This window comes from Cygnus olor, chromosome 21 (genome assembly GCF_009769625.2).
Source record: "Cygnus olor isolate bCygOlo1 chromosome 21, bCygOlo1.pri.v2, whole genome shotgun sequence".
Classification (NCBI taxonomy): Eukaryota; Metazoa; Chordata; class Aves; order Anseriformes; family Anatidae; genus Cygnus; species Cygnus olor.
The window spans coordinates 4,891,764-4,918,909 of record NC_049189.1 but is presented as its reverse complement, the minus strand read 5'-3'; the positions used below and the strand labels follow the sequence as shown (position 1 = coordinate 4,918,909).

Below are 27,146 nucleotides of genomic sequence, written 5' to 3'. Positions count from 1 at the left end.
TGACTCTCATGGTTGTGCACGTTTTAGTGCCTGTTTCAGGCAGCCTCTTCCTCCACATAGTCCCACAGGCACAGGTTCATGCAAGCTGGTGGCTGCTGAGCTGGGGCTTTGCTCATTGACTGGGACTGGTGTGTGCAGAAGTGCTCGTGTAAATGCATCCCAGTTTGTCAGATCCCAGCTCCTAGGGGTCCGTTCTCATGCTTTGGATCCATTGACCAGTTCTGTGGCTTGATGCTTTCCTTTTCAACCATGCTTCAAGTCAGCAGTGACTGGGTTTGAGCTCTGGACCCAGTGCCCAAACCTCCACCTGCTGCCGAGGCACCTGCTGGTGCTGGCCATGGGAGCCTGCTTGCCCCTGAGAGCTCGAGGGAGGGAGTGGAAAAGATGACGAGGGAGGTTTGAAGGACTCCTGCACACAGTAAATCTTTACTCTGCAGGAGAGAGCAAGAGGGAGAGGAGGAGGAGGAGGAGGAGGAGGAACGCTGTGTCAGACTGAAGCCTAAATGAGTCCAAGCTGCCACGTCAGAGCGATCTTTATTTCCTCCTTTCCACTGATATTGGGTGACCTCCAGATGCGTGTTCTTCCCCTCCCGGTGGCCTGGGAGGCTGCTGGGGGAGCAGGGGAGGGAGGAGGAGACCAGAGGCAGGCGGTGTTGGCTCAGCCTTCCTGTGCCCCCCGGCAGAGCAGCCTTTCCTGCCTCACGCTGCAGGAACAGGCTGTCCCTCCCTCTGGAGCCCACATCAGGGGCTCCTGTCCCCAGCCCAAATCCTAGCGGAGGGAAGGCTTGGATACATTTTGCACCTGCATGGACTTCTTTTCCCTTTCCTTCTCTTACTGGAAGCTGTTCCTGGCTGCTCAGGATGCTGCCAGCGCGTTTCCATTGCCTTTGCTGAACTGCTGTCCCTCGGGACGTGGCAAGGAGCTCCCCAGTCATTGGGACTGAGAAGGAAGGGAGCAAGCTGGCTGAAAAGAAACCTCACAGAATGGCCGGGGAGGGGAAGGACTGCAACGGCTGTGGGGAACTACCCTGTCTTTGTCTTGCCTTCCCTTCCCCACTCCTTCCCCGCTCCTCAATGCTGCTCAGGCACGTAGCCTTCGCCGCTCTGCCCCTGCCTTAATCCGTCACCACCTCTGCCACTTCCCTTCTGCACCCCTCCTGCTGCACCCCACACATCGCCGTGCCCCGTGTCACACCGGCTGCCCGGCCCCACTACTCACGGCCCCGCTCCGTAGGCACCCCTGCCCCTGTCCTCCGCCAGCTCCGTCCATGTGCACCCGCACACAAGGACAGAACCGCACAAACCCCGGCGTATCGGCGTTGGTCTCACTTCCAGTAAAATTACTTTTTCTTCATATTAGGCCAAGGCAAGAGTGCAGAGACATTTATGAAACTTTGTTTAATGTACTGAAAAGCCATCGGCTAGAACATTTAGGAAATTGATTTTCCTGGCATTGATGAACTCTTTTTATTTTACCCCAGTATTAATTACTTTTTTTTTTAAAACAAATTAATTTAAGAGTCGTAAAACCTAACAAGTGAGCCAAACGTCAGTAGATCATGTTCCCCTCTTCCCTTGCCCCCCCTCCCCGCTTCTAGTGCTGGTATAGGAGGAGGAGAAGAAAAATCAGCCCCTTGCGTGACTCTCTCCCTCTGGTTCTCTGTAGGGGAAGCTTCATCGCTGCGAGACTATGCCGCCACCACCATGAATGAGTTCCTGGGCATGTTCGGCTACGATGATCAGAACATGCGGGACGAGCTGGCCCGCAAGATCAGCTTCGACAAGCTGAACGCTGCTACCTCAGAGGCCACCGCCACCGCGGCCTCTCTCTCTGGCGAGGACGCCATGAGCAAACGAGCCCGCTTCTCCAAGTACGAGGAGTACATCCGCAAGCTCAAGGCTGGAGAGCAGCTCTCTTGGCCCATGCACTTGGCCAAATCTGAGGAGCTGGGCTCCAAGCTGGGCAAGGAAGGTTCCTCAGTGCTGTCGCAGCCCATCCGGGTGCCAGGTCCAGATGCCTCCCTGCTGACAGAGACCAAAGCCACCATCCTGCCGCTGCCCTCTCCAAGCAGTTCCCAGATGCAGGGCCTGATGTCGCGGGCCTCCAAATATGACTTCTTCATTCAGAAGCTGAAGACGGGTGAGAGCATCAGGCCACAGAACGGCAACACGTACAAGAAGGCCTCCAAGTACGACCTAGAAAACGTCAAGTACTTGCACCTCTTCAAGCCTGGAGAAGGAAGCCCAGATATGGGAGGAGCCATCGCCTTCAAGACAGGCAAGGTGGGCCGCCCTTCCAAGTATGACGTGAGGAACATTCAGAAGCTTACTCCAGTAAAAGCTCCGACACCCAGCCTGGCCCCTGCTCCCCTCGCCAGCACCCCCAGCAGCACGCCCGTGGCCGGCCCAGAGCAGTCCGTCTCATTGCCATTCAACACTCCCGAGTACCTGAAGTCAACTTTCTCCAAGACAGACTCCATCACAACTGGAACAGTCTCTACAGTAAAGTAAGTGTCCTCCCACTGTTCTTAGCTGTGTATTAGTGAGGGTTTGTGCCTAAAGCCTGTGTGTGGATCAGGGGCAAATTACGGCTGGTGTGGTGATAAATGCACTGTTAATGAGATGTTTCTGCTTGCTCTGTGTCTGTTCCTCTGTCAACCTTACATCTCCATTTGTCTCGTTTACACTGAGGCTGTGGCCTGCCTTCTGCAGTCACAGCCATGAATCCAGAGCCCACTAGCTCCTGGGGTTGTATGCTGAAAGGACAGATAAGGGGACGTGGTGCTGTCAGCACTCTGAGGTCGAGATCGTAACTGCTTCCTTCCTTCTTCCTCCAGTGCCCCAGGCGGCCAGCCATGGCTGTAGGAGAACCTGATCCTTGCTGCCATCTAACTCGATGGCAAAACTCTGCTGGCTGTTGGCAAGATAGGGCCTTTTGTGCATCCCAGACCACTGAAGACATTTTAGTGCCTAATTCCCATTAATTTTCATAGGAGTTAGGCATATACATACTTTTGTGGGACCAGGCCTGTGTCTTCTCAATTTGCTTGTTCCTTACACAAATAGAGGTGATTCAATTACCCCTCAGACTGGGCAAACTCATTAGCCCAATTACCACTAATAACCTCCTACACATACATTGCTGGCAATCTCTGCAGTGATGCTGTGGACTGAATGGAGATAGCCAAAGGCCTTGCCAAACCTTGGCTTCCTTTGTAGCTTAGCTTCCAGAGGTGGGAGCTGCAGGAAAGCTGGTGATGTACCGAGGGGCACAGACACAACACCATGCTGCATTAATGCCGAGGGGCGGTGAGAGTGCCAGGGCTGGTGGGGGTCCTGAAACCTCTGCTGCCTCCTGAAAAAGGGTCTAATTCTGCCTAATAGACCCTTCCGATCTTACAGTCCTCTGATTTATCCGAGTCAGGCTGCAAGCAGGGAGGGAGGCACTTGCCTGTTTTGTTCTGGTGGTTTGGATTTGTTTGTCCTTACTGTTGGGAGGACTTGGGCTGAATCCTCACATGGCTGCTCTTGGCACTCAGGCAAGTGTGCATCGCCCCTCGCACATTTCCCACCCTCCCCGTGGAGCAGTCATCTCCCCGCCTCCTGCAGACAGGTGTGGGGGTTCCTTGGGTTGGGTTTATGGCAGAGGGTAAAGGATTACTGCCGTTCGCATCTGGTCCCCGCTCAGGATGAACCTGGTACGTGCTCCAGATGGCAGGCAGCGACTGCTCTTAGTAAAAACCACTGCTGTAAATATTCCTGTAGGCACAGTGCCTTGTTGTGATGGGTGACGTGGCCAGGGGCTCTGTGCCTGACAAGTCTCCAGGGCGCTCAGCTGCCGGCTGTGCCGTGGCCACCGTCGAGCTGTGCGCGGGGGCTGCAAGCCTCCGCTCGTCTGCCTCCGCGTTGCACTGGGATCCCAGTCTGATTTCCTTTCTCGTGCTCATTTCCTGCCGCCCGCGGATGGGGTTTGCAGCACCATGGTGATCCCTCCTCCCGTGCCACAGGACTGCCTTGGCTGGGGCATGGTGATGGGGCGGGGGTGACCTGGTGGGCAGCCTGGCTGTCCCCGGTCCCCTCATCACACGTGGGAGCACAGGAGTGGCACTGATCCTTCTCCTTCAGGCTGCCTGCTAGACACAGGGTTTTGTGCTAAAGGAAGGCAGCTCATTAACTGTGCTGGTGGAGGAAGTGCTACCTGCTGTCTGGGACCTGCCTTCCCCTTCAGACCCCCCTGGGCCCAAAAACCTGGCAGGAATTACCCCTCCCTCTCGCACACACGCACATATCCCAGCCGTGGGTTGTAACTCTGCCATCTAATGCTATGAACATGCCCTGAGCTCATCTTACTCCAAGCAAACCTTGGGCAAAGGTGTCCTTGTTAAACCAGGCTGCAGAGTTGTCATGAGTAGGAGCAGAGGAAGAGGAGGATGCAACTTCTGTCTGCTTCCTAACGGTGCCTAGTCACCCAAGCTCATCTGGCATTTGGGTGCTGTTTGGTTGTTTTCAGTGATTAAAGTACATAAATGCTTCATCTGTGCAAATACGGGTGGTATTGCAGGGTGCTCACGGAGGTCTTGGTCTTCCTGTGGCCATCCCAGGTTCGCATGTGGGTACCCAGTTGCCTTGCTCCCGATGCGTGGTGGTGTGAGAGTGAAACCAGGAGCGCGGCTGTGCCCTGTCCCTCCGCTAACCAGCTCTGCCCTGTGTGTTTCTCACTAGGAACGGATTACCCACTGACAAACCAGCCGTCAGCGAAGATGTAAATATTTACCAGAAGTATATTGCCAGGTAGGCAAAACTCTGGACTTTCTTGGGGAGAGGGCTGGAAGGACGAGGGTGGAGCGGTGGGGGGAGACAGGAGGTCTTGTCCATCTGGGCCAAGTGTTTAAACCAGCCCTTGGCACTTCCATTTCCCTCTGGCATCTGTGCTCGCTCTGTTCCCCTGCCTGGGAGAGCAGTAGCTGTGAGAGGTGTACAGGCATGCCAAGAGCATGCTCGGCTCCCCAGAGCTGTTAGACGTTGTGACAAATAGTGGAAAAATGTTTCCCTGCAGAAGCCCGTGATGTAAATGGGAGCGCCGTCTCCTAGCTGTCAGGCTGTGCCCGTTGCTGTGCCAGCTCCTGCCTCTTCCCCCCGCCACGTCCAGTGCCCACGGGAGGCGAGCAGAGAACATCTCGCCCCTGAGAACCCAGGCTGGGAGGAATCCACGAGTGAACTGGGTTTAGGCAGGTCTCAGCATCAGTGGGGGATATTTATCCCAGGATATTTTGCAGCTCCTTTATTTGAGAAACCCTCTGTTAGCAAGGTGCGGGCTGGGGCACCTCAGCTCAGCTCTGGACAAGGAATGAGCGATGCTGAGAGGGAGCCCAGGCTGCAGTGGTGCACAGAGTAATGCCACCAGGGACAGAGGAGGTTATTGCACAACCCCTGCCTCTTTTGTCGCTCATCAGCCCCTGCTCCTGGCCTGCTGGATCCTCCCTCCGTACTGCCACGGGTCTAACCATGCAAGCCCCTTGTTTACGGAAAGACACCGGTAGGGAAGCAAGCAAACCCTTCTCTCTAGAGATAAAACTGAAGGGTTTGCTCCCATCAGCACTCGGGCACTTCCTAGCAAGCGGGGAGGGGAACGTGCAGTGTGCTTCCCCACCTTGCTGGCATCTGCAGAAGCTCCCTGGGGGCAGCCAGCTGCTGAGGAGCTGCAAGGGAGGATTTGGCACGTGGGCAGGGGAAGCAGGAACGGACCCAAAGGCGATGCCCCTGCAGCCCTTTTGCCAAAACCCATGATGCAGGAGAAGGGGGCAGAAGACCACATGGGAAGAGAGGACGTTTGCACACACATCGGCACCTCGCCGTCTCCTGGGAGGGTCTGGGAACAAGAGCAGGGCTCTGAGCCCAGCTCAGCGTGGGGCAGGAGCAGCAGCGCCCTTCTATTGCTGAGACAGAGCTCAGTTTTGCTCAGAGGTTGCAGGGGGAGAGGCGATGCCACTCTCTGTCCCCAGTTCCCCTCTGAAGCAGAGCCCTGTGTAAACGCGACCACATCCACGCCTCGGAGCGCTCTGCAAGCCCCTTCCCCGGGGTCAGGCAGGTAACCGAGGGAGGCTTCTGAGATAGCTCAGGGACACCACATCCTGCTCAGAAAGCTCCGCAAGCCGCCCGTTGGCAGCACAGCCACTTCCCTTCAATTTACACACAATTTTAAAAACAGTTTAAAGCCTTAAAATCAAGGGGGTGGGGGGGAGAGAGACACGACACTGTATGTCTGCGCTGCATAATTAGCTTAATGAGTTTGCCAAAGCCACTGCCAAAAGCTGCCCAGGGATAATCCATTCTCTCACACAACAAAACAAAACCTCTTACTTAGCTAGTTTGGGTTGGGTTGTTTTCTTGTGTTTTTTTTTCCTCTATATTTATAATTAAAAAAAAAAGACCACAGAAAAAATTATTATTATTATTATTAGTGCCTCAGCAGATGGTGCTTCTGGCAGCACTTGCTTAAATATTTATTTCTGTGTGGGTTTCCTCCCCCCCTTGTAATTGGGGTGGGTTTTTTTCTTCCTTCTTTCACATCATCGTTACAGGGTAATGAGTCTGTAAACACTCACTAAGCATGCTGACTTCTTTATTTATTATTTTTATTATTATTTATTTATCTTGGTTTTTCGTTCTAACTCTTGCCAGATCGAGACTAGTTCTTTCTGGCAAAAAAAAAAAAAAAAAAGTGAAGAGATTAAAGTAAGGGAAGGGGGAGGGAGTTGCACTTGTGAAAATGAATCTCTGTGCCTGTGCACACAACTTAGGAGTCTGGATTTGCATATCGGTGTGCTGAAATGGGCTGTGAGTTTGCAATCAGGTGTGTGTGCGCTTGTGCCTGCTCATGTGCATGGAAATTGCGGGTACGTTCATGTAAATGAATCGGGGTGTCGATGTACCTCAGAGCATGGGCATGGAAATGGGTGTGTGTGTGTGCGTGTAAGCGAGTGTGTGCTGTGTGAGCTTTCCTGTTAGGGAAAAGCTAAACAGATGCTGTGCTTTAAAAATTAATAGCTTTGAACTGTTTCAAGTGTCAGAAGAAACAGAGGATAAATATAACCCTTTAGGAGCCTAGCCCTGCAGACTGGAGGAGCAGACTCTCCCCATGGTGCTGTGCGTGCCGCTTCCCTCCTTCCCCAGGCGCTGAGCGTGGTCGAGTGCCCGCCGCTCCCTTCCTGCGCTGGGCGCCCCACAAACACACCCACAACCACTCCCACCCGTGCACACACACACACACACACACACACACACACACACACCCCTGCCGGGGCACGTGGCGGGCTGGGTAAGAGTTTGAAGGGCCGGGGAGCTCGCTTAGCTGATGCCTTTGGAGCTGAGCCTGTGAGCGGCTCCTGTTAGGATGCTCCAAGTAACTCATCCCATCCAGGCAGATTTCTTTGGTGCCTGGCCCTTCTGCTGCTGCAGTTGGCATCTCTGCTGCATTCGCATCCTCGCTTGGGATGCCCTTTTGGACAGCTCTTCCGGAGAGCTGCCTTTGCCAGCTCTCTCTCTTCCCCTCCTCCCTGCCTGGCCAGCACTCCCCAGCCCTCCAGCCCTTTGCTCTCTCCTCCCCATCTCATCCCTGCAGCAGGGAGGAAGCTTTCTGCCGAGCAGTTCCTCGGCCTTTCCACGCTGCTGACACACAGCCCCGGAGCAGCAGGACCGGCTGCTTGGGTGCTGCTTCGTGTCCCGGTGACTCAAGCTGCTGCCCGTGCCCCGTGCGAGCCTTGCCGCTGCCCCGCCGCCGGCCGGGCTCGTTGCCTCCGCTCCCAGCTCCACACCTCTGTTTGCGCAGCCAGCGTTGCTGTTTGCCTTGTGGTTTGTTTCTTCTCCGCTGCCGGGGTTTGTTCCAGTTTCTCAATCACCTGTTCTGGCGTGATCCCGATTTCCTGCAGTATTTCTTCTCCTTCCCCAGGGAAAGGCAAGTCTGCTCCTGGCATCTGTCCCCGTCTCCCTTTGTGAATGCTGAGGCAAAGAAGTCATTTAATTTTTTAGCATTGTCTATCTTTTCTGTCAATTAAGTCCTCTTTCCATCTCCGGGAGGCCCTGCTGTCTGCACAGTTGACCTCCTCTTCCTCACTGCACTTCAGGATGTATATTTAGTGCTGCTTTTCATCCCGGCTCCCTTTCCTGCCCTGCAGCTTAGTGCTACCCCTCCTTACAACGCTCCGTAATCTTCCCTGCTCCTGCCCCCTCCACCCATTGCCCCAGAACACCTTCACCCCCCTTTTTTTTTCCTTTTTTTCCCTCTCTCCTTCCTTATTTCTTTCCGATGCCCTTTATCATGTGCGCTCCTGGTGCGTTTAGCACAAAGTGACGTGAGGAACCTTTGAGCAGATGGCACTTTATCTCTGAATGTTTCCCCTCTGAGTCCCCTTCCCTCCGCTGCTTTTCCCTTTCAAGCTCTTCAGCTCCTCCAGGTTCCTCTGGAACACACACCAGAGATTACTGCACGGATCAGCTTGGTGCTGCACCACCCTTCCCACCAGTTACTGATCTGTCTGTCAGTCCAAGTGTCCATTTGTCTGCAGATACCTTATGGGCTTTCTGCCTTTTTTTCCCACCCCGTATGCCAGGACTTCCCAGATTTGTTACCTGGAAGGCTGGGTGGTGGCGAATGGAGTGGGTGTGCGTTGCTGGCTGCTGCTGCCTGTGCCCTGCTCTTAATTGAACGTAACGCAGGCTGGAAGCCCTGTGGTTCTGCCTTGCAGTATCTTGTGAGCAAATGCTGCATCCACATGGAAAATAATGATTAGCGGGACTGGTCAGCGCTGTTGTGCACGGGGAAGGACGTGCACACAGGTCTGCCTGCAGCGTTCGTTCTGGCCCTGCTGATCCATCTTCCTGTCCTTCCATTACTCTCTCCATCTTACTGCAAGAGCTCCTACATAATCTTGCCACAATTTTCCACTGCCTTTGTGGCTTACCCTTTGCTGCTTTGCAGCCTTCTCAGTAGCGTGACACCATATTGCAACTAGAAAAAAAAAACACATCAAGGCATAACTTGTACAAACAAACGAATGCCTGAGCTTTTCTGAGGTCCTGCTGGATGTGCACATGCCTAGGGTCCGTATTTGACCAATGTTAATTTGTCCCCTTGTGGTGTGGGAAGTTTCTGAAACTCACCGCTGAGGTATCCAAACTAGAACTGTGTGGTATTTAGTTCAGGGAACCAACCGCACCTTCTTACTCTTCCCCAGGTAAGCGGCTTCTAAATAATGAAGGTGAATTTCAAAGTAAAGCACATGCAGCTCAGGGAAGTAAAAGCCCAGAAGGATCTTGCTCAGGAAACACCTTTTTAAGCAGTGACAAATAACAAAGGGAAGGTGGGAGGGATCACCATCCTCGGAGGTGGTAAAGTCGATGGGGTTTGATGACCTAAATATGTGGGATGAAGGAGTGGGACCTACTTCATTTGTGCCGTGCTTACAGACACTGCTGTCAGGACACCGTTTCATTCTCTCTTCCTTTCTCCCTTCTGTGCTCTTCTCATGCTCGCAGGTTCTCTGGCAGCCAGCACTGTGGACACATACACTGTGCATACCAGTACCGAGAACATTACCACTGCCTTGACCCAGAGTGCAACTACCAGGTAAGGGAACGGGAAGAGGGATCAGCACAGCTCCCAAGTCCTGCCTCGGGAAGATTCGTGTCTTCCTGTGCTTCGTCCCACATGCACACATGCCTCATCGCTCTTTGTCTCTGAAAAGAGGGCAAGATATATTTTGAATTTGCTAGAATATATAGATCAGCTCAAGTCAGTGGGAGCTACTCCAGATTTACATCAGCGAAACCAGGAGAATAAATTCTGCCGTGTTACAAATTGTGCCTGAAACCAGGGCATGCTGTTCTGGTAGTCTGCCTCTTCCCCTCCTGCTGCCCAAGCGAGGCTGTAGCAGCAGTAGCTGCAACAAAACACCCAATAAGACCAGCAGCAGGCCGGGATCTGTGGGGAGAGCGTGGGGGCAGGAGCATGTGCGATGCCGTAATTGCTGGGAGAAGTGCCAGGGCAGCGACGTCAAGGCAGCCGAGTCACGTGCCGTGTGTGTTTACCCTCTTCCCAGGTCTGTGAGCTCGCCTCTGCCACTTCTGTGGTCAGGCTGCATGTGTGTAAGGGGGAATCCCAGAGTTCGCCTCTACTGTGCAGCAGACACAAGTTCTGCCCTACCCCAGGAGACCTTTTGGTCTCAAAGGAATGAGTCTGACCACAGCGCGGGAAGTTGATCTGGCTCTGCTGAGCTCGACTGTGGGTTTCTATTGATCCAAGGAGGGTTTTTCTCTGGGATGCGTGTAGTGTCCTGCCAGCCCAGCGTTCGGTAATCAAGATGAGTCTGTCCCAGTTGCGGCATGGATAGCTGTGCACCACGAAGAGAGAAACACAAAGAATGGAAAGAGAGAAAAAAACTATTATTATGATTGGCCTCATGATTATTTCCTAAGGAGTCTGGAAGCTGCTTGCAAAGGAGCTGTCTGGTCTCGCAGGGAATAAGGATTTAGGCTGCTTTTTAAAATGCAAATTATTTTATGGCTGAGATATATTTTATAATAAGTAACGCTCTGTAATAAGTGGGCACAAATTAACGATGATTGGCAATAGCAATCCTGTATGTACGCCCTGGGAAATCATACCTCCAGCCTCCAAGGGATTCCCGGTGAAATCTATATCCATCTATTCCCATGCCAATACCAACGAAATTGATCAGGATTGATACTATAGGAGGAAAGAGTGGAAGCGATAATCATTTGTTTCCTGTGAGGGAGACTGGAAAAGTTGTTAAACATTAGAATACAGGCCTTTTCAATTACTCCTCAAAATAAATGGATATTGATTTCTTTTAAAAAATCAGATTTACTTTCCCACCTTCTCTGTTAAATATTGATGTCTGTGGGAAGTAGAAATAAAAAGCTTCATTTTAAAGGCACTTAGCCTGCTCCGAGAGTGGGGTACCCCTTCATTACTTCAAGCAGGTAGACGGTGAAAGGGATCTTCTGGTCATCCAGATTTAGCTCTGAGCTCTGCTACCAGCTTTTCCTGTGACTGGAAGAAAGTTCTGTGCCCCTGTTCCCTAATACAGCCATCCCACCTTGCAGGGGTGGCAGACGACTGATAACGGGAAGATGCTGTAAAACAGCAGAGTGTTTTTCCCAGTGTTTTCTAGTCTGACATGAATGTGGCAGCCAGTGTCTTGCTAACCACTACAGAGAGGGATTTGGAAGCTGGGATTACTCTCTTGCAGGCTGTTTAGTTCACTGGCTTGCTTTCTAACTATAGCAGTTCTTGAGATAGTAGCAGCTAAAATTATGTTAGAAGAATTGCAGTCTTAAAGCTGCAGGGAGCATATTCTGGACATCACCCCAGTGTCATGTTTACTTAAAAGTTTTCATGTGCATACACTTTCCCTTTACCAAGAAAATACACGCACACAGTTTGTCTTTAATCTAACTCTCTTGGGGTGACCGCTGCTGAGCTTTAGACTCCCAATACCATAAGTTTATTAACAACAACAACAAAAAAACCCTGCCCCCAGGATTACTCACCCACTCCCATCACGTGTGTCTCACTCTGTCTGTCTCTCTATCTCTCCAGAGATTCACTAGTAAACAGGATGTGATTCGGCATTACAACATGCACAAGAAACGTGATAATTCCCTCCAGCACGGCTTCATGCGCTTCAGCCCCTTGGATGACTGCAGCGTGTACTACCATGGCTGCCACCTGAATGGGAAAAGCACACACTACCACTGCATGCAGGTAATGGCTGCGCCGGGGACTCTGTGGTAGCACACAAAGTGAACAGAGAGCTGTTGTGTGAGCTGAGTCCTTTCTGGGTGGACTGAAAGGAGCCTCGCGTCCAGGCAGCCCAACCCTTCCTTGCTAGAGAGCAAAGGGGCGATGAAAATTGCTCTGAGCCTGTCCTGCTCGCCTCTGATTCAGGCTCCTCTCCGGAGAAGCTGTTCCCTCGCTGCACTTGTCCGCTTCTACTTGGTTGTAGAAGCCTTGTGCATGCAGTGAGGCAAAGGGCTCGAGGTTTTCTTGCAGTCTTGGGCTTCACTTGTTCAGGCAAGTCCCTTCTCTGAGATTTGGGGGCCTCTCTGCAGCAGCACTTTGCTGCCTCCACCAAATCTGGTCTGGCACTCCCTTAAAATCAGACTTTTCTGTGGAACATCTGCCCTTTAACATTGGGTTCATTTCCTCCATAATCAGTTTCTAAAGTAATTAAATTTTAATGTCACCTATCTAGACTTGACACCCCTGGTTCTCAATCTCCTCTACCAGTGGTACTGGAGTTTACTTTTCTGTAGTGTCAGCTGTGAGCTTTGATTCACAGCTGTGAGCCAGGCTCCAACAGCAGCATGCCCGGAGCTGGGGCTGCTGCCCGGATGTAACTGTGACCCCTTGGCTGTTTTTAAACACGGACACACCAAATTGTTTAGGTCTTACCCTGATTGTGCCTTAGATTAGAGGGTTTGATATGTGCTTGTTTCATTAAAATCATGGCCTAAACCATTGCTGTGAGAATGTTGCAAACTGAGAAGAATCAGGCAGTCCTTAGTAAAAGCTTTTCTAACTCCTGTCTCCCTTCCTGCCCGATCCCAGCAGTTTAAGACCCCAGTTACAGTCACAAGGCCTTAATCACATGCTTAAATGCTTTGCTGGGATAGACTTAAGCATATGTTTGACTTGAAGTCAGGTAAGCTCTCTGAAGTCAATGGGGTTTAAGCACATACTTAAACGTTAGGCATGCACTCAAGTACTGTCCTGAATAGGGGTTGGTTTAAGCATGTGCTTACAAGCTGTTGATAAATTGGGAACTTCATGTGACTTTCTCTTGAGGACATTTTCTGTTATTCTTCATAATATTCATTGCTCAGTTTCTTCAATCGACCAGGATGGGATTTGTTTAATTTTTTTTAGAGTACAAGGAACGTTTCACAGCTTTAAGTCACTCTGCCTTTGAATAGAGACCCTCTTTTCCACAACTATATATGGGTAATTCCATTCTGTGCCCACTGTCTTCCAGTAAAATAATGCCCATGTAAGCAGTGTCTTACAGGAAAGGTGTCCGAACATAAACTCCCAATTAAAGAAAATATTGCTTAAATGGCAGGATTTGTGCCATCCATCTCATGGGTTTTTTTTTTCTTTATGTCCATAATTGGTGTGGATAAAATTCAGTTAGTTGTTTATATAAACTGACATTTTTTTAGGCTTTAGCACCAAGAGCTGCATTGCAAATTATTCCTAAGGAGGTTTTTGTTTAATTCTTTTTTTTAATGCCGTGCAGGGTCTGTCTTTTTTCAAGGTGTCAGTGCAGAGAGAGAGAGGCTCTTTTATATTGGAAATAGCTGGAGATCCTTTTTATTTTTTTTTCTGGGTATTTGTCATGGGTTTTGTTATTGCCTGTTTGAATCAACCTGGGCTGAACTGAGAGGTGGTGTTTTCGTTCTCTTCACTTCTGAGATGGTGCAGGCATTGGCACACGTTGTGCTAGAGAAGAAAAGGAAAAAAAAAATCCTCCCTCAGCAGGGCTGAGGACGTTTTCAGATTCCAGTGTTTTTTTACTCAATATGGCAAAGTTGCCCGCTTTACCCAGAGGAAGGCAGGTTTTCAGCATTCCGTCTTTGTCACACCATTCCCATTTTGCTGCACGAGTTTAGCATTATTGAAGTGGTAGTCTTGAACAGTGACAGGGAAAAAAAGCCACCAGTTTGCTAAGATCAGCTGAACATAGGGTTTGTGCTTTGCTCAAATGAAACCTGTATATTACAAGCTCAAAAGATTGGTCTCGTGTTGCACTACCCGGCCTTTCTTCCAGAAGGAAGGAAGATGTAAATAACTAATTCCCAGGCAATTTCACATCCCCCAAATAGATGCAAGTCCTACTCTGTTCCATGTTGCTCCAAGATGACAAAAAGTAATGGCATCTGTAGTCTGTTCTTTTCTCCTCAGGAGCAGGAACTCTGCTTCTTTTCTCCCCAAACAGACACAATTATCTGTAGCTGGTCTTTTATCTCTTTGCATCCTCCCCTTTTTTCTGCCCGGAGAGTTGCTTTTGTTCGTGACTGCTCTATCAGTCTTTAAACTGGGAATTAAAGTGATGACTTAGTACTCCTAGGAGAAATGTCCAAATGGAACTCTGAAATATATGTGCGCTGCTCATATGTTTATTACTGCTGATGTTAATAAGATCATGGTATTAGAACACTATACTGATGACTCCCTGTTTTGCCTGGGGTAGGTGGGTTGTAACAAGGTCTACACAAGCACCTCGGACGTGATGACCCATGAGAACTTTCACAAGAAAAACACACAGCTCATCAACGACGGGTTTCAGCGGTTCCGTGCCACGGAGGACTGTGGCACTGTGGAATGCCAGTTCTACGGGCAGAAAACCACTCATTTTCACTGCAGGTGAGATAACAGGAAAGGACGGGAATCCTGCCTTTGAGATGGAGGGTCTGTTTGCCTCCTGCCACGTCGTAAATTCAGGATTGTGCACAGGGCCGCAGTCTACCCTGACATGGTCTTCTCCATGCTGCTCTTGTGAGAGCTCGTGCTCCGGGGCAGATGTGATTCCCAGGATTGTTGTTGTCTGCGGTGATCTGAGGAAATAAAGAAAACAGATCCGGGAATCACTGGGGAAGGAGATCACAGTGCTCATCCCTGACAGTGTTCAACTCGGGGATGGGGGAGGGCACTAATACGCTGCTAATGGCACTTTCATGCTAGAGTTCATTCCAGCCAGCTCCTCCCTTTCAGGGCCAGACTCTGCCTTCTGTACACAAATGCTCTTCTATTGATTTCTCACATTCTCAGGAAGAGTGGGAAAGCACAGTTTGTATCTTAGTCCCCTTTAGCTGCTGTTTTGGTTGGAACTTGCAGTGGTGGGTTCTTGCAACCCCATGTTATCCTGGTTGTTTCTCAGCGTTGAGTTGGCTTCCAAGCTCTCACGTGGCAGCATTTTCTGCTTGACTTGATGTCACAGGTTGACCCACATAAAGCTCTTTAGCCCCTTTGCAGCCAGGGCCGCTGTCTCATACTGGCCCACAGTCCTTATCCCAGAGGGTGGCAGGTGACAGCAGTTGTGTTGTGCTCCTAGCCTGCACAGCCAACCACTCTCTCCTCCTCGATGCCCTTGCAGGCGACCTGGGTGTACCTTCACCTTCAAGAACAAGTGTGACATTGAGAAGCACAAGAGCTACCACATCAAAGATGATGCCTATGCCAAGGATGGCTTCAAGAAGTTCTACAAGTATGAGGAATGCAAGTATGAGGGCTGTGTCTACAGCAAGGCCACCAACCACTTCCACTGCATAAGGGCAGGCTGTGGCTTCACCTTCACCTCCACCAGCCAGATGACCTCCCATAAACGCAAGCACGAGCGCCGGCACATCCGGAGCTCGGGGGTGCTGGGCCTGCCTGCCTCTCTCCTGGGATCCAAGGATAATGAGCAAGAGGAGTCCAGTAACGATGACCTTATTGACTTCTCTGCTATGAGCTCCAAGAACTCCAGCCTGAGTGCCTCCCCCACCAGTCAACAGTCTTCCGTTTCTCTGATAGTCCCAGCTGCGCCCTCCTCTGCTGCCGAGCTTGCTTCCTCGCAGGCCAGCAAGCCTGCCAACAGCATGACACCAGCCACCAAGATCTCTGGCCTGCTCTCCCAGGCCCTTCCCAGCAATATTCCCTTGGCCCTGGCACTCTCCAACTCAGCACTTCCTGGAACAGCTGGATCCTTCTTCCCCATCATCCCCAGCCGGGTCTCCACGCCGCTTCCTGCCAGTTCAGCTAATCTGATGGCTGCTGGTTCGTCCGGCGCCAATCCAACATCATCTGCTCCTACAGATTCCTCATCCCAGGCCATCTCAGGATCTGGTGAGCCTTCGGCTACTTCTTCTCCGGCTCCAGCGGCATCCATAATGGAAAGGATCTCTGCTAGCAAGGGATTAATCTCTCCTATGATGGCCAGGCTGGCAGCAGCTGCACTTAAGCCCTCTGTGGCACTCGAAGCAGGTGAGTTACTCCCATCGGTTGTCCTACTAGTGGGAGGAAAAAGAGTGCCTGATGATATGGAGAGGAGGGAATGAGAAGCCACCTGGTTGTCCAGGGGACTGGAGGTGGGGAAGGGGGTAATAAAGGAGCAGAAATGGGAGAATAAATTTGGTCGTGACCCTTGGAGCAAGTGAACCCTCGAAGGCAATCTCGGCACCTGGGAGTGCCTCCACAGCCTCTTGCTGATCTCAGCCAGCACCCAGTTGGCAGTGTGGGGTCGGGGGGGCTCTGCCTGGTGGCACTCCCAGCTCTGGGCTGCCCCACAGCCGACACCACAAGCACTGCCCATGGGCCCTCCTGCCCGAGAGCAGGCGAGGAGGGAGCGGGACGAGGGCATATGGTGAAAGAGGGAGGGGAACTTTCACATGCTTTTAAAATTATTATTTGAAAAATTGTTTCCTAAAGCAGAGAAAGGTCATTGAGGGAACGATTTTCCTTTATTTTTTAATAAAATGCCACTTGCTGGCTGAGAAGCAGCTCGCCGTCAGCTGTACTGCCGGAGGGTAAATTAATATTTTAGTCACTTGGGGATTGTGGAAGAAAGCTCCGCAGACATGTTCCTGTCAGCAACTTTTTTCCCATCCTTTTTTCTTTGCTTTTCTTCTTCTTCTTTTTTTTCTCTCTCTAATTTGTTTTCGAGTTCTTCCTCCTTTTCCCCCTTCCTTTAATTCGACTTCATACCTCACGGGCCTGGCACAAAACCCCCTGCCACGACGAAGAACCCCTCATTGTGTGGGGGCAAGGTGGTGGTGAGGGGTCGGCGGCTGGCCGGGCCCGGTGGCTGTCACCTCCGATAGCCCCGGCCTGGGCAGATGGTGCTGCTGGGCAGGCGCAGTGGCAGGCCGCTGCCGTCGCTACGGCAACGCTGGGACTGGGGACGGGGACGGGGGCCTGACTAGCAGTCGAAAGCTGCCACATTGCCTCAGCATTAACGGAGTCTTTAATAAACGCTTAAGAGGCAGCCCCGCAAATTAGTTATGACAGTTTGTGCAGAGAATCAGGTCTCCCCCACGCTCCTTCCGCCCTTCTCCTTTAAAGGGCCCATAGCCTGGACAACTTTGACATAATTTTGCAATAATTATCACTTGAAGAATTTCCACGCTGGAGTGGACGTCAGAACCCATCATGTCATCTTGGCAATAAATGCTGACCAGCAATCCTGGCCCTTCCCTCCCCCCACACTTTTTCTGTGCTTTTTCCATTTATGCAGTTGTGCTAGTGATCTAACTTCTGTATTTGCCACTGCAACCCCATCTTCGAGCTACCTTTTTCATTTTAATTTTTCCAACCTAATTTTGGTGCCTTTCTCGAGCAGGGAATGGACAGCCAGCAGCTCCCGGACGGTTCAATCCAGTGCAGGTGAAGCAGGAGCCGGTGGAGGCCATGGGATCATCCTCTGGCACCGGTCAGGAGTCCCTGCAGGAGCACAGCTTGGACCTGAGCGTCAAGGATCACGGGTGAGAGATGAGTGCAGGCAGGAGCATTCAGGCCTGTCCAGCACCAAGAGCTGGCATGGGTCTGGCACGTGCTAACCCGTAGCTGAGGGGATGGACCACAGAACAGCTGAGTTCGCTATCTCAAAGCCTCTGTCCCATTTGTCCAAAAGCTTTCCTGAGAATAGGAGTGCTTGGGGATTGTCCTGTGTGCAAAAACTGCAGCGGAACTGATACTGGGGATACCTGAGTCTGCTCCACTTTGACCCTTGTATACATTCCTTCCCATACTTTACTTAAACAAGCCTTAGTTAAGGACCCCAGCACTTACAGTCAGCTAGAACTATTACCGATGCCTGTCAAATACTCAGGTTGCCTTTCAGTGTGCTTAGCTGTGGCCATAAGGTTTGTGGCCTTGCCTGCTCCCCTGGTTTTGCAGTGTAGTTTTGAAAGTTCAAATAGGTAGGAGAAAAAATACGGAGTGGGTTGTGAGTCAGCTGATAAAAAGAGTGTGATGGTGTGGGCACTGGGGAAGAGGTCTGGATTGTTTAATAGCTGAAAGAACTGAATTCAGCAAACTTGCAACCCTCTTCCTTTCTGTCTTGGCTATCACCAGTAAGAGTTTGACCTGCCCAAGGGAGGGGTGGGCATCATTCTCTTCCTCCGGATGCAGCAGGTGAGGAGTGCGGCAGCTTGAAGGGAGGAGGATTAATCTCAGTGCTCACAGTCCCTGTGCACATCTTAACTAAACCCTGTTGGTTTGTGTGTTCCAGTAATGAATCAAATGGCCACACAGTCTCGGCAAATTCATCTCTTTTATCCTCGCTTATGAATAAGGTAAGAGCCATCCATCAAACGCCTTTCATTCCCCCCACCAAGAGAAATTAAAGCTGCGATGGCGGGGAGGGAGGGGGGAAGAGATGCGTTTGTTTTTTAATGTTTTGCCTCTAATAAGATGAGTTTGTACCATTTAAATTTTGAGACCATTTTTCATCGGGTATAATTTCAGAGCCACTGCTTACGAATTAATTTAATGAACTGGCTGAAGAAATATATTGCAGCCTCTGACACCTTTTTTTTCATCCTTTCTAGACAGAGGAGGGCTCCGAAAGATTTTTTTTTCCCCATTTTTATTTCCAGAACCTGGCAACTTCTCTCGCTCTCTTTTTATAGTTACTCATTTTTTTTATTTACTTCAAACGTTTTCTTTCATTGGGGGAGGGGGAGGAGAATCATTTGTTTTTATGAAAGAGAATAAGAAAAAAATCAGAAGTTTTCAGCCGAAATCATCAATTTCTGCCTTTCTAGTGTGAGTAATAGTGTCCAACAGAGCCCACTTTACCATGTTATAGAATATTTATTTTAAATAATGCAGAGTTTCTTTTTCTTTACTTTTTCCTTAAATTATACATCATCTCAAATATATATTTCCCTTTCACATGATAAATTCTACTGTACCAAGATTAATTTTCCTGTTGTATACAACTGCATTAGAGATCAGGGCCGCCTTTGAGCCATGCTTTAATATTCCACTGTGATAGGTTTTACAGGCATAACTATTGCCATCCCCTTGGCTCTGGGCGTTACATGCATCAAGGCCATATAACCCTCAAGAGAGGGCAAAGTGACTTTGTCGGGTAGTCTCTCGACTCCTTTCTCTGTTATTCCATCACTTTTCTTCACGTGTTTTTTCATTTCTAGTTTTATCCTTCTACCACTTCCCTTCTTCATTGGTTCTCTGTTACATTGGATTTCTGGTGATCCCTTTTAAGCTTAATTTCCTACTCATTCCTGCATGCTATCCCTCTAGTGATTCCAAATACGCAGTTCTTTCTCTAGTGAGTAAATCTGTTTAGTAAGTCTGCTATTGGAGATCCTGAGTCCTTCTGAAGGCCCCAGCTCAGGAAAATTCTTTTTCAATAGATGCTTCGCTTGAAAATCTCCAGTTGAAGCATATGTTTAGGAATAAACATTTGCTTGTGTGCAGCCCTGCATAAAGGTACAGCATAAAGGCATGCACCACAGCATAAAGGTTCTTTGTATTATGGAAAATAAGTGCAGCGCAGGTATAAAACACACTTCTTCAGGTTTCTTCCTTCTTTAAAGTAGGAAGGGGATTAAATAATGACATAAAGCAGCAAAGAATAGAGCCCGCTGATTTGAAGGAGCCTGTTCCAAGACTAAGGGTTGCAGACCCAAGCTCTGTGTGCTCAGGAACACACCGTGCTTGCTTCTTCTTCTTCTTGCTGCACACAATTTCTGTTGGTAGAGAAAACCTTTATTATTTGCCTAGAAATAAAAAATAAAAAAATAAAAAAAAATAAAAACTTTACAGAAAAAAAAATGAGCTGAATTTCTGGCTCCAGCCATAAAGAACTGCAGTCTCCACATAGCAGCAGGGGCTTTACCTTCAGGGGGCATTAAGAGAGGCTCAAACAGCCAGGGTTCCTGTAGCGTACTGCAGTTTATTTAGGGGGGCTGTCAGGCTTAATTAACTGATCTGTATAAAGGGCTTTGAGATCCTCAAGTGGGTGGAGTTTCAGTGCAAGTATTGGGCCTGATCCTGCGTTTTATACATGCTGTGCATTTCACTGTTGTTACTGGAGGTAAGTAACTATTGTTAGAGAGAGCAGCAAAGCAGGAACAGGCCTGGGGAACTGTGCATTTATTATGAAAGAAAATTTTCTCTCCAAGCACTCCTGAGTAACTTCCTTTTTCTGTTCTGCACATCCTGTACCTGGACCTCCAAACCTTCTCGGTGTAGAATTTATTTGAATCCTTTCAGACGAGGCAAATTACGAGTCCACGTCCTGCTTTGTTGGCAATATATCCATTTAACATACAAAGTGAAATAAGTCCTTCTGTGAAGTTAGTAAGAATTCCAAGGACTTAAGTGGGCACGTCTCCATTCGCCTCAGTTTCCCAGTGTATTGAATAGATGCTTCACTACTTCCCACAAGAGACATGAATACTAGATGGGCTTTGTGACAGCTGGGTGGAGGATGCCACAGAGTGAGGTGTTACTAAGCCTTGCTGATGCAGTTGAGGCAGCCCGTGCAGACTTCTTGACTTCTCTCTTTGAAGAAACAGCTTTCCACGGGACGGTCCTGAGGGTGTCCAGACTGGCAGTGTCCACAGCTGCGTGCTGGGCTTGATGCAGTGTCTCTGTTCTTGTTCCAGATGTCCAAGACCAGTGCCAGCCTTGGCAACCTGCTGAACATTAAGGCAGAAGGCGATGGCAGCCAGGCTGGGGCTGGGGAGCCAACACAGTACTTGGGCAAGGCAGTGAAGGCACTTGTCCAGGAGAAGCTCTCTGAGCCATGGAAGATGTACCTGCGCCGGTAAGGAGGACATGGAACTGGGAGTAGAGGAAAGGGCAACGGTTTCCTTTGCATAGTGTCTGGCTCATTAGTTCGTGTTTGAATGATGAGTTCTCTTGAATTTAAAGATCTGGTTCTGTAATAATATGCTGATCACCTTCTGGAGTGCAGTTAGTCCTCAGTCCTGGCTGGCTGCAGGAGGTGTTAATGTCCTGTAAGAAATGACTTACAGTACAGTTGTTTTGCAATGAGAACACGAGGGCCAACCAGGAGCAGAGCTCTACACATCGCACAGTTTGCCTTGGCATACCTCAGGTTCCTCCTCTACATTTCCCAGTCTGCAGGTCCTGGGGACCAAGTATAGCTCACTCTTAGCACTGAACCACTGCTAGGCCAGGTTTAGTTGTTACACACAGATCACAGAAGCCTTAAAATGTTGTGGAATTTCCTCTGATCATAGAAGTGGTGCACTGAAACAAAACAAGGAGTCCAAGGGGGAATGGGAACTGCATGGTTTCTGCTGTTTTTGTTGTAGACAAGGAGGCTTGAAAGGAAAATGGAACAGATACAAAACTCACCCACACGCAGACACATGCACATACATGCCCAGACAGACACAGGCTTTGAGCATATACAGATACACCCCGGCAGACACATATGGGTTAGTGCTCTGACACAGATAGTTGCCTACAAATGCCTGTGGACACTTTGTAAATCACAGACTTTGATGGAAAAGACTAGAAGGTCTTTTAGTCCCTCTGCCCCTGGCTAGTGAGAGATCCTTCCCTGCAGTCCATTTGCAAACATTTTGTCCAGCCTAGTTTTAATTATGCCAAGCAGGGTGGCTGTTCTCTTGTCTCTGGGAGCATTATTCTACCTCATAATACATTTCACTGTCAGGATCTTTTTTCATAGTATGCTGCCTGAATTTCCCTTTTCATAATTTTGTTGCAGTTCTCCTAGTTATATACCCTTGAACCACAGCAGAATTCTTCTCCACAATTGGAGTTCACATCCTTCACCTCCTAGTCACAGACTTCTAGCATATCATTTAACCAAGTTTATTTACTTCCTTTTATCTGACTTGGAAAATCAGTCTCTTCGGCCTGCTGATCACGTTGTTGCTGTTTGCAGAACTGGGCTGCCGTTCCTGCATCACCACACCAGAAGCTTTCTGCCCCATACACGCAGCTCGCAGTTGCACTACTGTCTTTTCATCTACACTGCCTTATGTATATGTATCGTGTTTACCATCCACTGTTACACAGGATTGCTTGTAATGTTGCTCTCATGAGTCTATGTATAAAAATACCCCCCGATGTATTAGCTGTATTTTTCCAAATATGACTCTCCGATGCTGAACCTTCCCCATGTCTTGCAAGGCCTCTCTCTGTGTTATTTCTCTCATCTTGCATTGGTGTTGCCAACTCCTCCCAGTTTAGTATCTTCTGTGAATTTCATTAGCACGCTGTTTACTCCTTCTCCTAGATTACTAATGAAGATGTTAAATAAGCTCAGACCTAGCCAAAGTCATCCTTGCAGCATTCACGAGATACCTCCTCCCAGCTCGATACGTCGCTGTTTGTCATTAGCCTTTGTTTACGGTCCTTCAGCCAGTTTTCAATCCATGTGGTAGCATTCACATCCAAGCCAATTTGAATTAATTCTAAGCATATGCAAGTCTGTATCAAAACGCTTTACTAAAATCCAAATATATTGCATCCCTTCATCCACTAATTTTGTAATTCTATCAAAAAAAGCAATTAAATTTGTCTGGCAAGATTTATTCTTTATAATCCTGATGCTGTTTATTGCTCATGGTTCCTTTATCCTCTAGATGTTTAATGATTTTCTCCTCCCTCTTAATATTTGTTCCATTACTTTACTGGAAGGAGAAGTTAAGACTAGAGGTATGATAATTGCCAAAGATCACTTGTCTTTTTTTTTTTTTTTTTTTTTCGCTTTTCAAAGAATCGGTACCTAGATTTTTTAATTTTTTTTTCCCAGTTCCCCAGTATCTCCCTCTTCTCTATGGCTTAAAAAATAACAAATAGTAATGCAATCAGTTTGTGAGTTAATTTCCATTGCACTTCAGGACATGCATCATCCAGACTGGCTGACTTGTGCATATTTATATTTTCCAGCCAGTCTCTTTATCTGTTCTTCTAGAAGGTCTTCATTTCATCCCTAATTATCTGTCTTGTCTTTAGTTTCCCCGTCCAAAGAAAATTGTATAAGGCAGCCATTTTTGACTCATCACCTCCCTCCCATTTTTGTCAGGATTTCGAAGTACAAAATCTCCTGTTCCTGATAAAACAACCCCTTTAACTTGCAGTAACTTGGTTTCTTATCTCTTCTCTTATCACACCTTTACTTTCCTTCATCTTCTCCCTGCAAGCCTTAACTGACTGCATGTTCTGTACATCCACTGGCCCTTTCATTCTCCAGTTCAAGATTATTATTTTTTTCTTTTTCCTTTACCTTCAAATTGTTAGGAGGTCCCCTCGGGACCACGCAGGCTGCTGTTTGTTTCTTGCTTTCCTGCTCATCAGAGCAACTGTAGACTGTTGTACCTTAATTATGCAAGATTCCCCTGTTAAGTTTCAAATCCTTCCTGCCAATGCTTTTTACCTGATTTCTCGATTCCCTGTGATTCTGGAGTTTCTTGAAATCGTATGTACATTTGCTACTAAGGAGGGAGACTCTCAGCAGGGGATGAGCAGTGCTTACCTTTTTTTTTGTTCTCTTGACCATTTTTTCTGGCAAGAGGTATACTTTAGATGATGCCTTTTGCTCTGTTTTTTTGCATTGCAGCATCGTTTCTCGTGTACTTCAGGGACTGTGCTATTCTCTATTTATGCATATTAGGCTGTAATTGCTATATAGGTGATGCTTTGTCTCCCCCATCCTTGTGCTAGCCTGTTATTTTAAGTGTGTGTTAGGGGGCGGAGGGGATTCTGGCTCTAGATTCCCATTAACCACGGTTGTTCCTTCCTTTTGGTACTCTCAGTAAATTCAAGCAGATTTACTAACCTTTGTTCATTCCTCAGAGCTCTGACTTTCATATACAGACACTCAGGAACATTAAAGTTTTTCACCTTTTGTTTCAGAGTAGTTCTGTATTTTGCTCCCACTAAAAGTGAATGGGAGTTCAATCACTCAGACAAGTCCAGCTGGAGAGAAATAAAGTTCTCGTTCTGCATGTTCAGACCTATGTAACTGGCCATGATCAAGCAGCAATGCCATCAGGGACATGAGAAAACAGGGTGGTAGTAGAGCTGAAAAACAAAAAGAAATGTCTGTTCCACTACTCCTTCCCTTCTGGGGCCTTCTGTAAGATGCCTGCTTGTCTGCTTTGGCCAGGTTTGGTACCAAGGACTTCTGCGACGCGCAGTGCGACTTTCTGCATAAGGTGCATTTCCACTGTGTCGTGGAAGAATGTGGTGCCCTCTTCAGCACCCTGGATGGAGCCATCAAGCATGCCAAGTGAGTAGGAGAGCCTTGGGAAACCTGGAGGAGACTCCACACTGCACACACTGCAGGAGGAGGGTCAGGACCAGGAATGTGGGCAGTCCTGAGGGCAGCCTCTGGGCACCCACCCATTTCCTGTGTAAATGTGCTCAGCTGACATGTTTGCAGAACACGATGTCCTCTTTAATTCTGTTTCACAATAAATGTGCTCAGTTTGTGACAGGTGTCTCACGCGGTGCTGGCAAGGTTGAGAAGTGGGCATTTGTTTTTCCCTAGCTTACCTGGCAGACAGTGTGGTCAAGGAGACAGACATTTCCCCCAGCATACAAATACACCATACAAAGAAATAAGAGAATATGAGAGGGGGGGAAACCTGTAACCCCAACCACTGTCACTGGATGCAGACTCTTTGTAGAGCAGCTTCCCATCACTGCAGTGTGGAAAGCATTTTATTTTTCCTTCTCTTGTCACAACAAATGTTTTTTAACAAGCTTCTCTAGCCCTTAGTTTATATGGCTTTGTTTAAGATTCTCATATCATATGGATGAGGATCTTGAAGCAAACTGTCCAGCCCAAGACCAACTTCCTCACCTTGCGACGTTCTATGTTGTAAACCCTTGTCATTTCACATTTTGGAAAGCAGCAGTGGACAGTCCAGGATTTGGTAGCCAGGACTAGATCATATGGCCTATATTACAGCAGTTGTACAGCACGCTCAGAACTCCAGGTGACTCTTCGGTGAAGACTGAAGTTAAACCATGCTCCCACTGTCACAGTGAAGGGAGTAGCAAAGGAAAGGTGGGATACTGGAAGTTGTTGCTAATTTCTACGGAGCAATCTGCAGTTTAAACCCATGCCAAGTTCCTTTTAAAGGCAGTGGAAGATTTGCCCAAATAAAGAATGAGTATGGCCTTCAGCAGCTGGCCACATGGCTGATTCTGAAGGGGTTTAAAGGGAAGGCGATACTGTAAAGTTTAAGACAGAAAGGTCTGTTAGCCAGCTGGTCTCTGGGGCTGGAGGCCTGTGGTTCACTGCTACAAATGACTGGCTTCTCACAACAGCTATGGGAAGCTGCCCTCGAGTCATATTGACCTTGCTGTCTGAAGCCATGCTTGCACCGCTCTGATTTTAACATGTTATTGAACCTTTCCGTCTCTACCCTGCTTAATAAATTCCCTTTTCCTCACAAATTATCTAGGAGGAAAGCTTTCCACAAAGTGGGCAGAGTCCCTTTTAGGATTTCACCTCAGCTAGTTTGTTTGCAGACTACTGCCACATTCTCGTTGATGTTTAATCACGTTATATGTGATGGCCAAGAAGCTGTATCTAAATTACTCCACCTTTTTGCAGTTTTCACTTCCGAACTGAGGGCGGAGCTGTGAAGAGTAACTCGGAGTCTCCCTTCTCAACTACTACTGAGAGTAAGGCTTCACTGGCCCCTTCATCACCATCTGCTACATCTGCCACCATGGCGAGCGCTCCTGCCCTCGACGTGCCCACCCCGAGCCCGGCGACTGTGCCCTCTGCCCCGACGCTGCTAGCTTGGAAGCAGCTGGCTTCGACCATACCCCAGATGCCTCAGATCCCAGCATCAGTGCCTAACCTGGCAACTTCACCCTTGGCAACAACTTCCCTGGAGAATGCCAAGCCTCAGGTCAAACCCGGATTTCTCCAGTTCCAGGAGAAGTAAGTTGTTGTAGACACTGCTTGCCTCCTTGTTTCTTCTCCAACCTTGCAATCCCATTTACATTCACCTGCTGAAGAGGCCTTCTGCCTAGAAGGCACTCTGGGCTTTATCTTCCAGGAAAGTTACTTCTGTATACTCTAGAAAATACCCTCAGCTATCCTAGGGAAAAAACTGGATTTTCCAGTACAGCTGGGAGCACTTTTAGATATGAGTTTAGAGGAGAAATAAACTTATTGACATAAAAAAAAGGCTCAATGGAGCCTTTTTTATACCTCATGGGAGGTGAACAGAAATACACGCTCTTTGCAGTATTTTTGACACTGAAGGCTACAGAGGGAGCGTAGCATCTTTAAAGTTTTAAGGTAACTAACAGTAGATATTTACAGATGATTGATGAAAAAAATTGGTGGATTTCTTGGGATTTGTCCTCAAATAAGATCTGTGGCCTTTTCATACAAATGTCACTTGCAACACTGAGGAATACAGCTTCATTTTTTCATTGAATAAGCCGGGGGGGTCAGGTAGTGGAGGAGACACAAGTGCTTGGACTCTGCCTTAAGCAGGAATGGAGCTCTCAGCAGCTTGAGGAACAGGGAGCATTCCTCTCTCACCTCAGCTTTGTCAATTCTGCTGTTCTGGCTGAACTCTTCCACAAGTGTAGTCAGTCTCCTGACATTCCATGCATCTGGTTTTGTAGTGTTAGTTTACACGGTCATTCCCAAGGAGGTATGGCTGATAGAAGGTAACATACGTTTCTCAAGTGTTGGTTTTTTTTTTTTTTTTTTTTTTTTTTTTAAACATGAAAGATGTTTCACAGTGGGGCTGTGACGATTGTTCTGTTTCTGGTATATCGAGAGGCAGAAGTTAGGTTGGTTACAGGGGGACGCAGGAGACCACACTCACATTAGGCATTACAGCTTAGTTTTCAGGCTGGTAGAGTATCACTCTCTGGGCTGTACATTGGCGGTCATTTGCCTGCTTTCAAAGACGTGCATTAATTCTATTTCACGTCTCTGAGTAGGTAGCATTGGGTACAGTGCTCGGGCTCCAAGAGATCAGTGTTCAGCTACCTCTGATCTGTATGTGCAACCTTAAATCCATGGAATGGGTGGAGGGGGTAAGGTACCAAAACTGTTTAGCTGATAAAATAG

The 27,146-nt window shown here is 48.6% G+C and overlaps 1 protein-coding gene across 7 annotated transcripts in view; it reads left to right on the top strand.

Annotated features, from left to right (window-relative positions):
- Positions 1 to 27,146, top strand: part of CASZ1 (castor zinc finger 1) — a 183,646-nt gene that overhangs the window by 139,022 nt on the left and 17,478 nt on the right. For all 7 annotated transcript variants that reach the window (XM_040533267.1, XM_040533268.1, XM_040533270.1 and 4 more), the window contains 11 exons: positions 1,667 to 2,507; positions 4,723 to 4,791; positions 9,535 to 9,625; positions 11,621 to 11,785; positions 14,274 to 14,446; positions 15,177 to 16,045; positions 17,400 to 17,541; positions 18,291 to 18,354; positions 20,698 to 20,858; positions 24,201 to 24,323; positions 25,659 to 25,994. In XM_040533267.1, the coding sequence (XP_040389201.1) occupies positions 1,667 to 2,507; positions 4,723 to 4,791; positions 9,535 to 9,625; positions 11,621 to 11,785; positions 14,274 to 14,446; positions 15,177 to 16,045; positions 17,400 to 17,541; positions 18,291 to 18,354; positions 20,698 to 20,858; positions 24,201 to 24,323; positions 25,659 to 25,994 (3,034 nt within the window). The remainder of the gene's footprint in view (positions 1 to 1,666; positions 2,508 to 4,722; positions 4,792 to 9,534; positions 9,626 to 11,620; positions 11,786 to 14,273; positions 14,447 to 15,176; positions 16,046 to 17,399; positions 17,542 to 18,290; positions 18,355 to 20,697; positions 20,859 to 24,200; positions 24,324 to 25,658; positions 25,995 to 27,146) is intronic.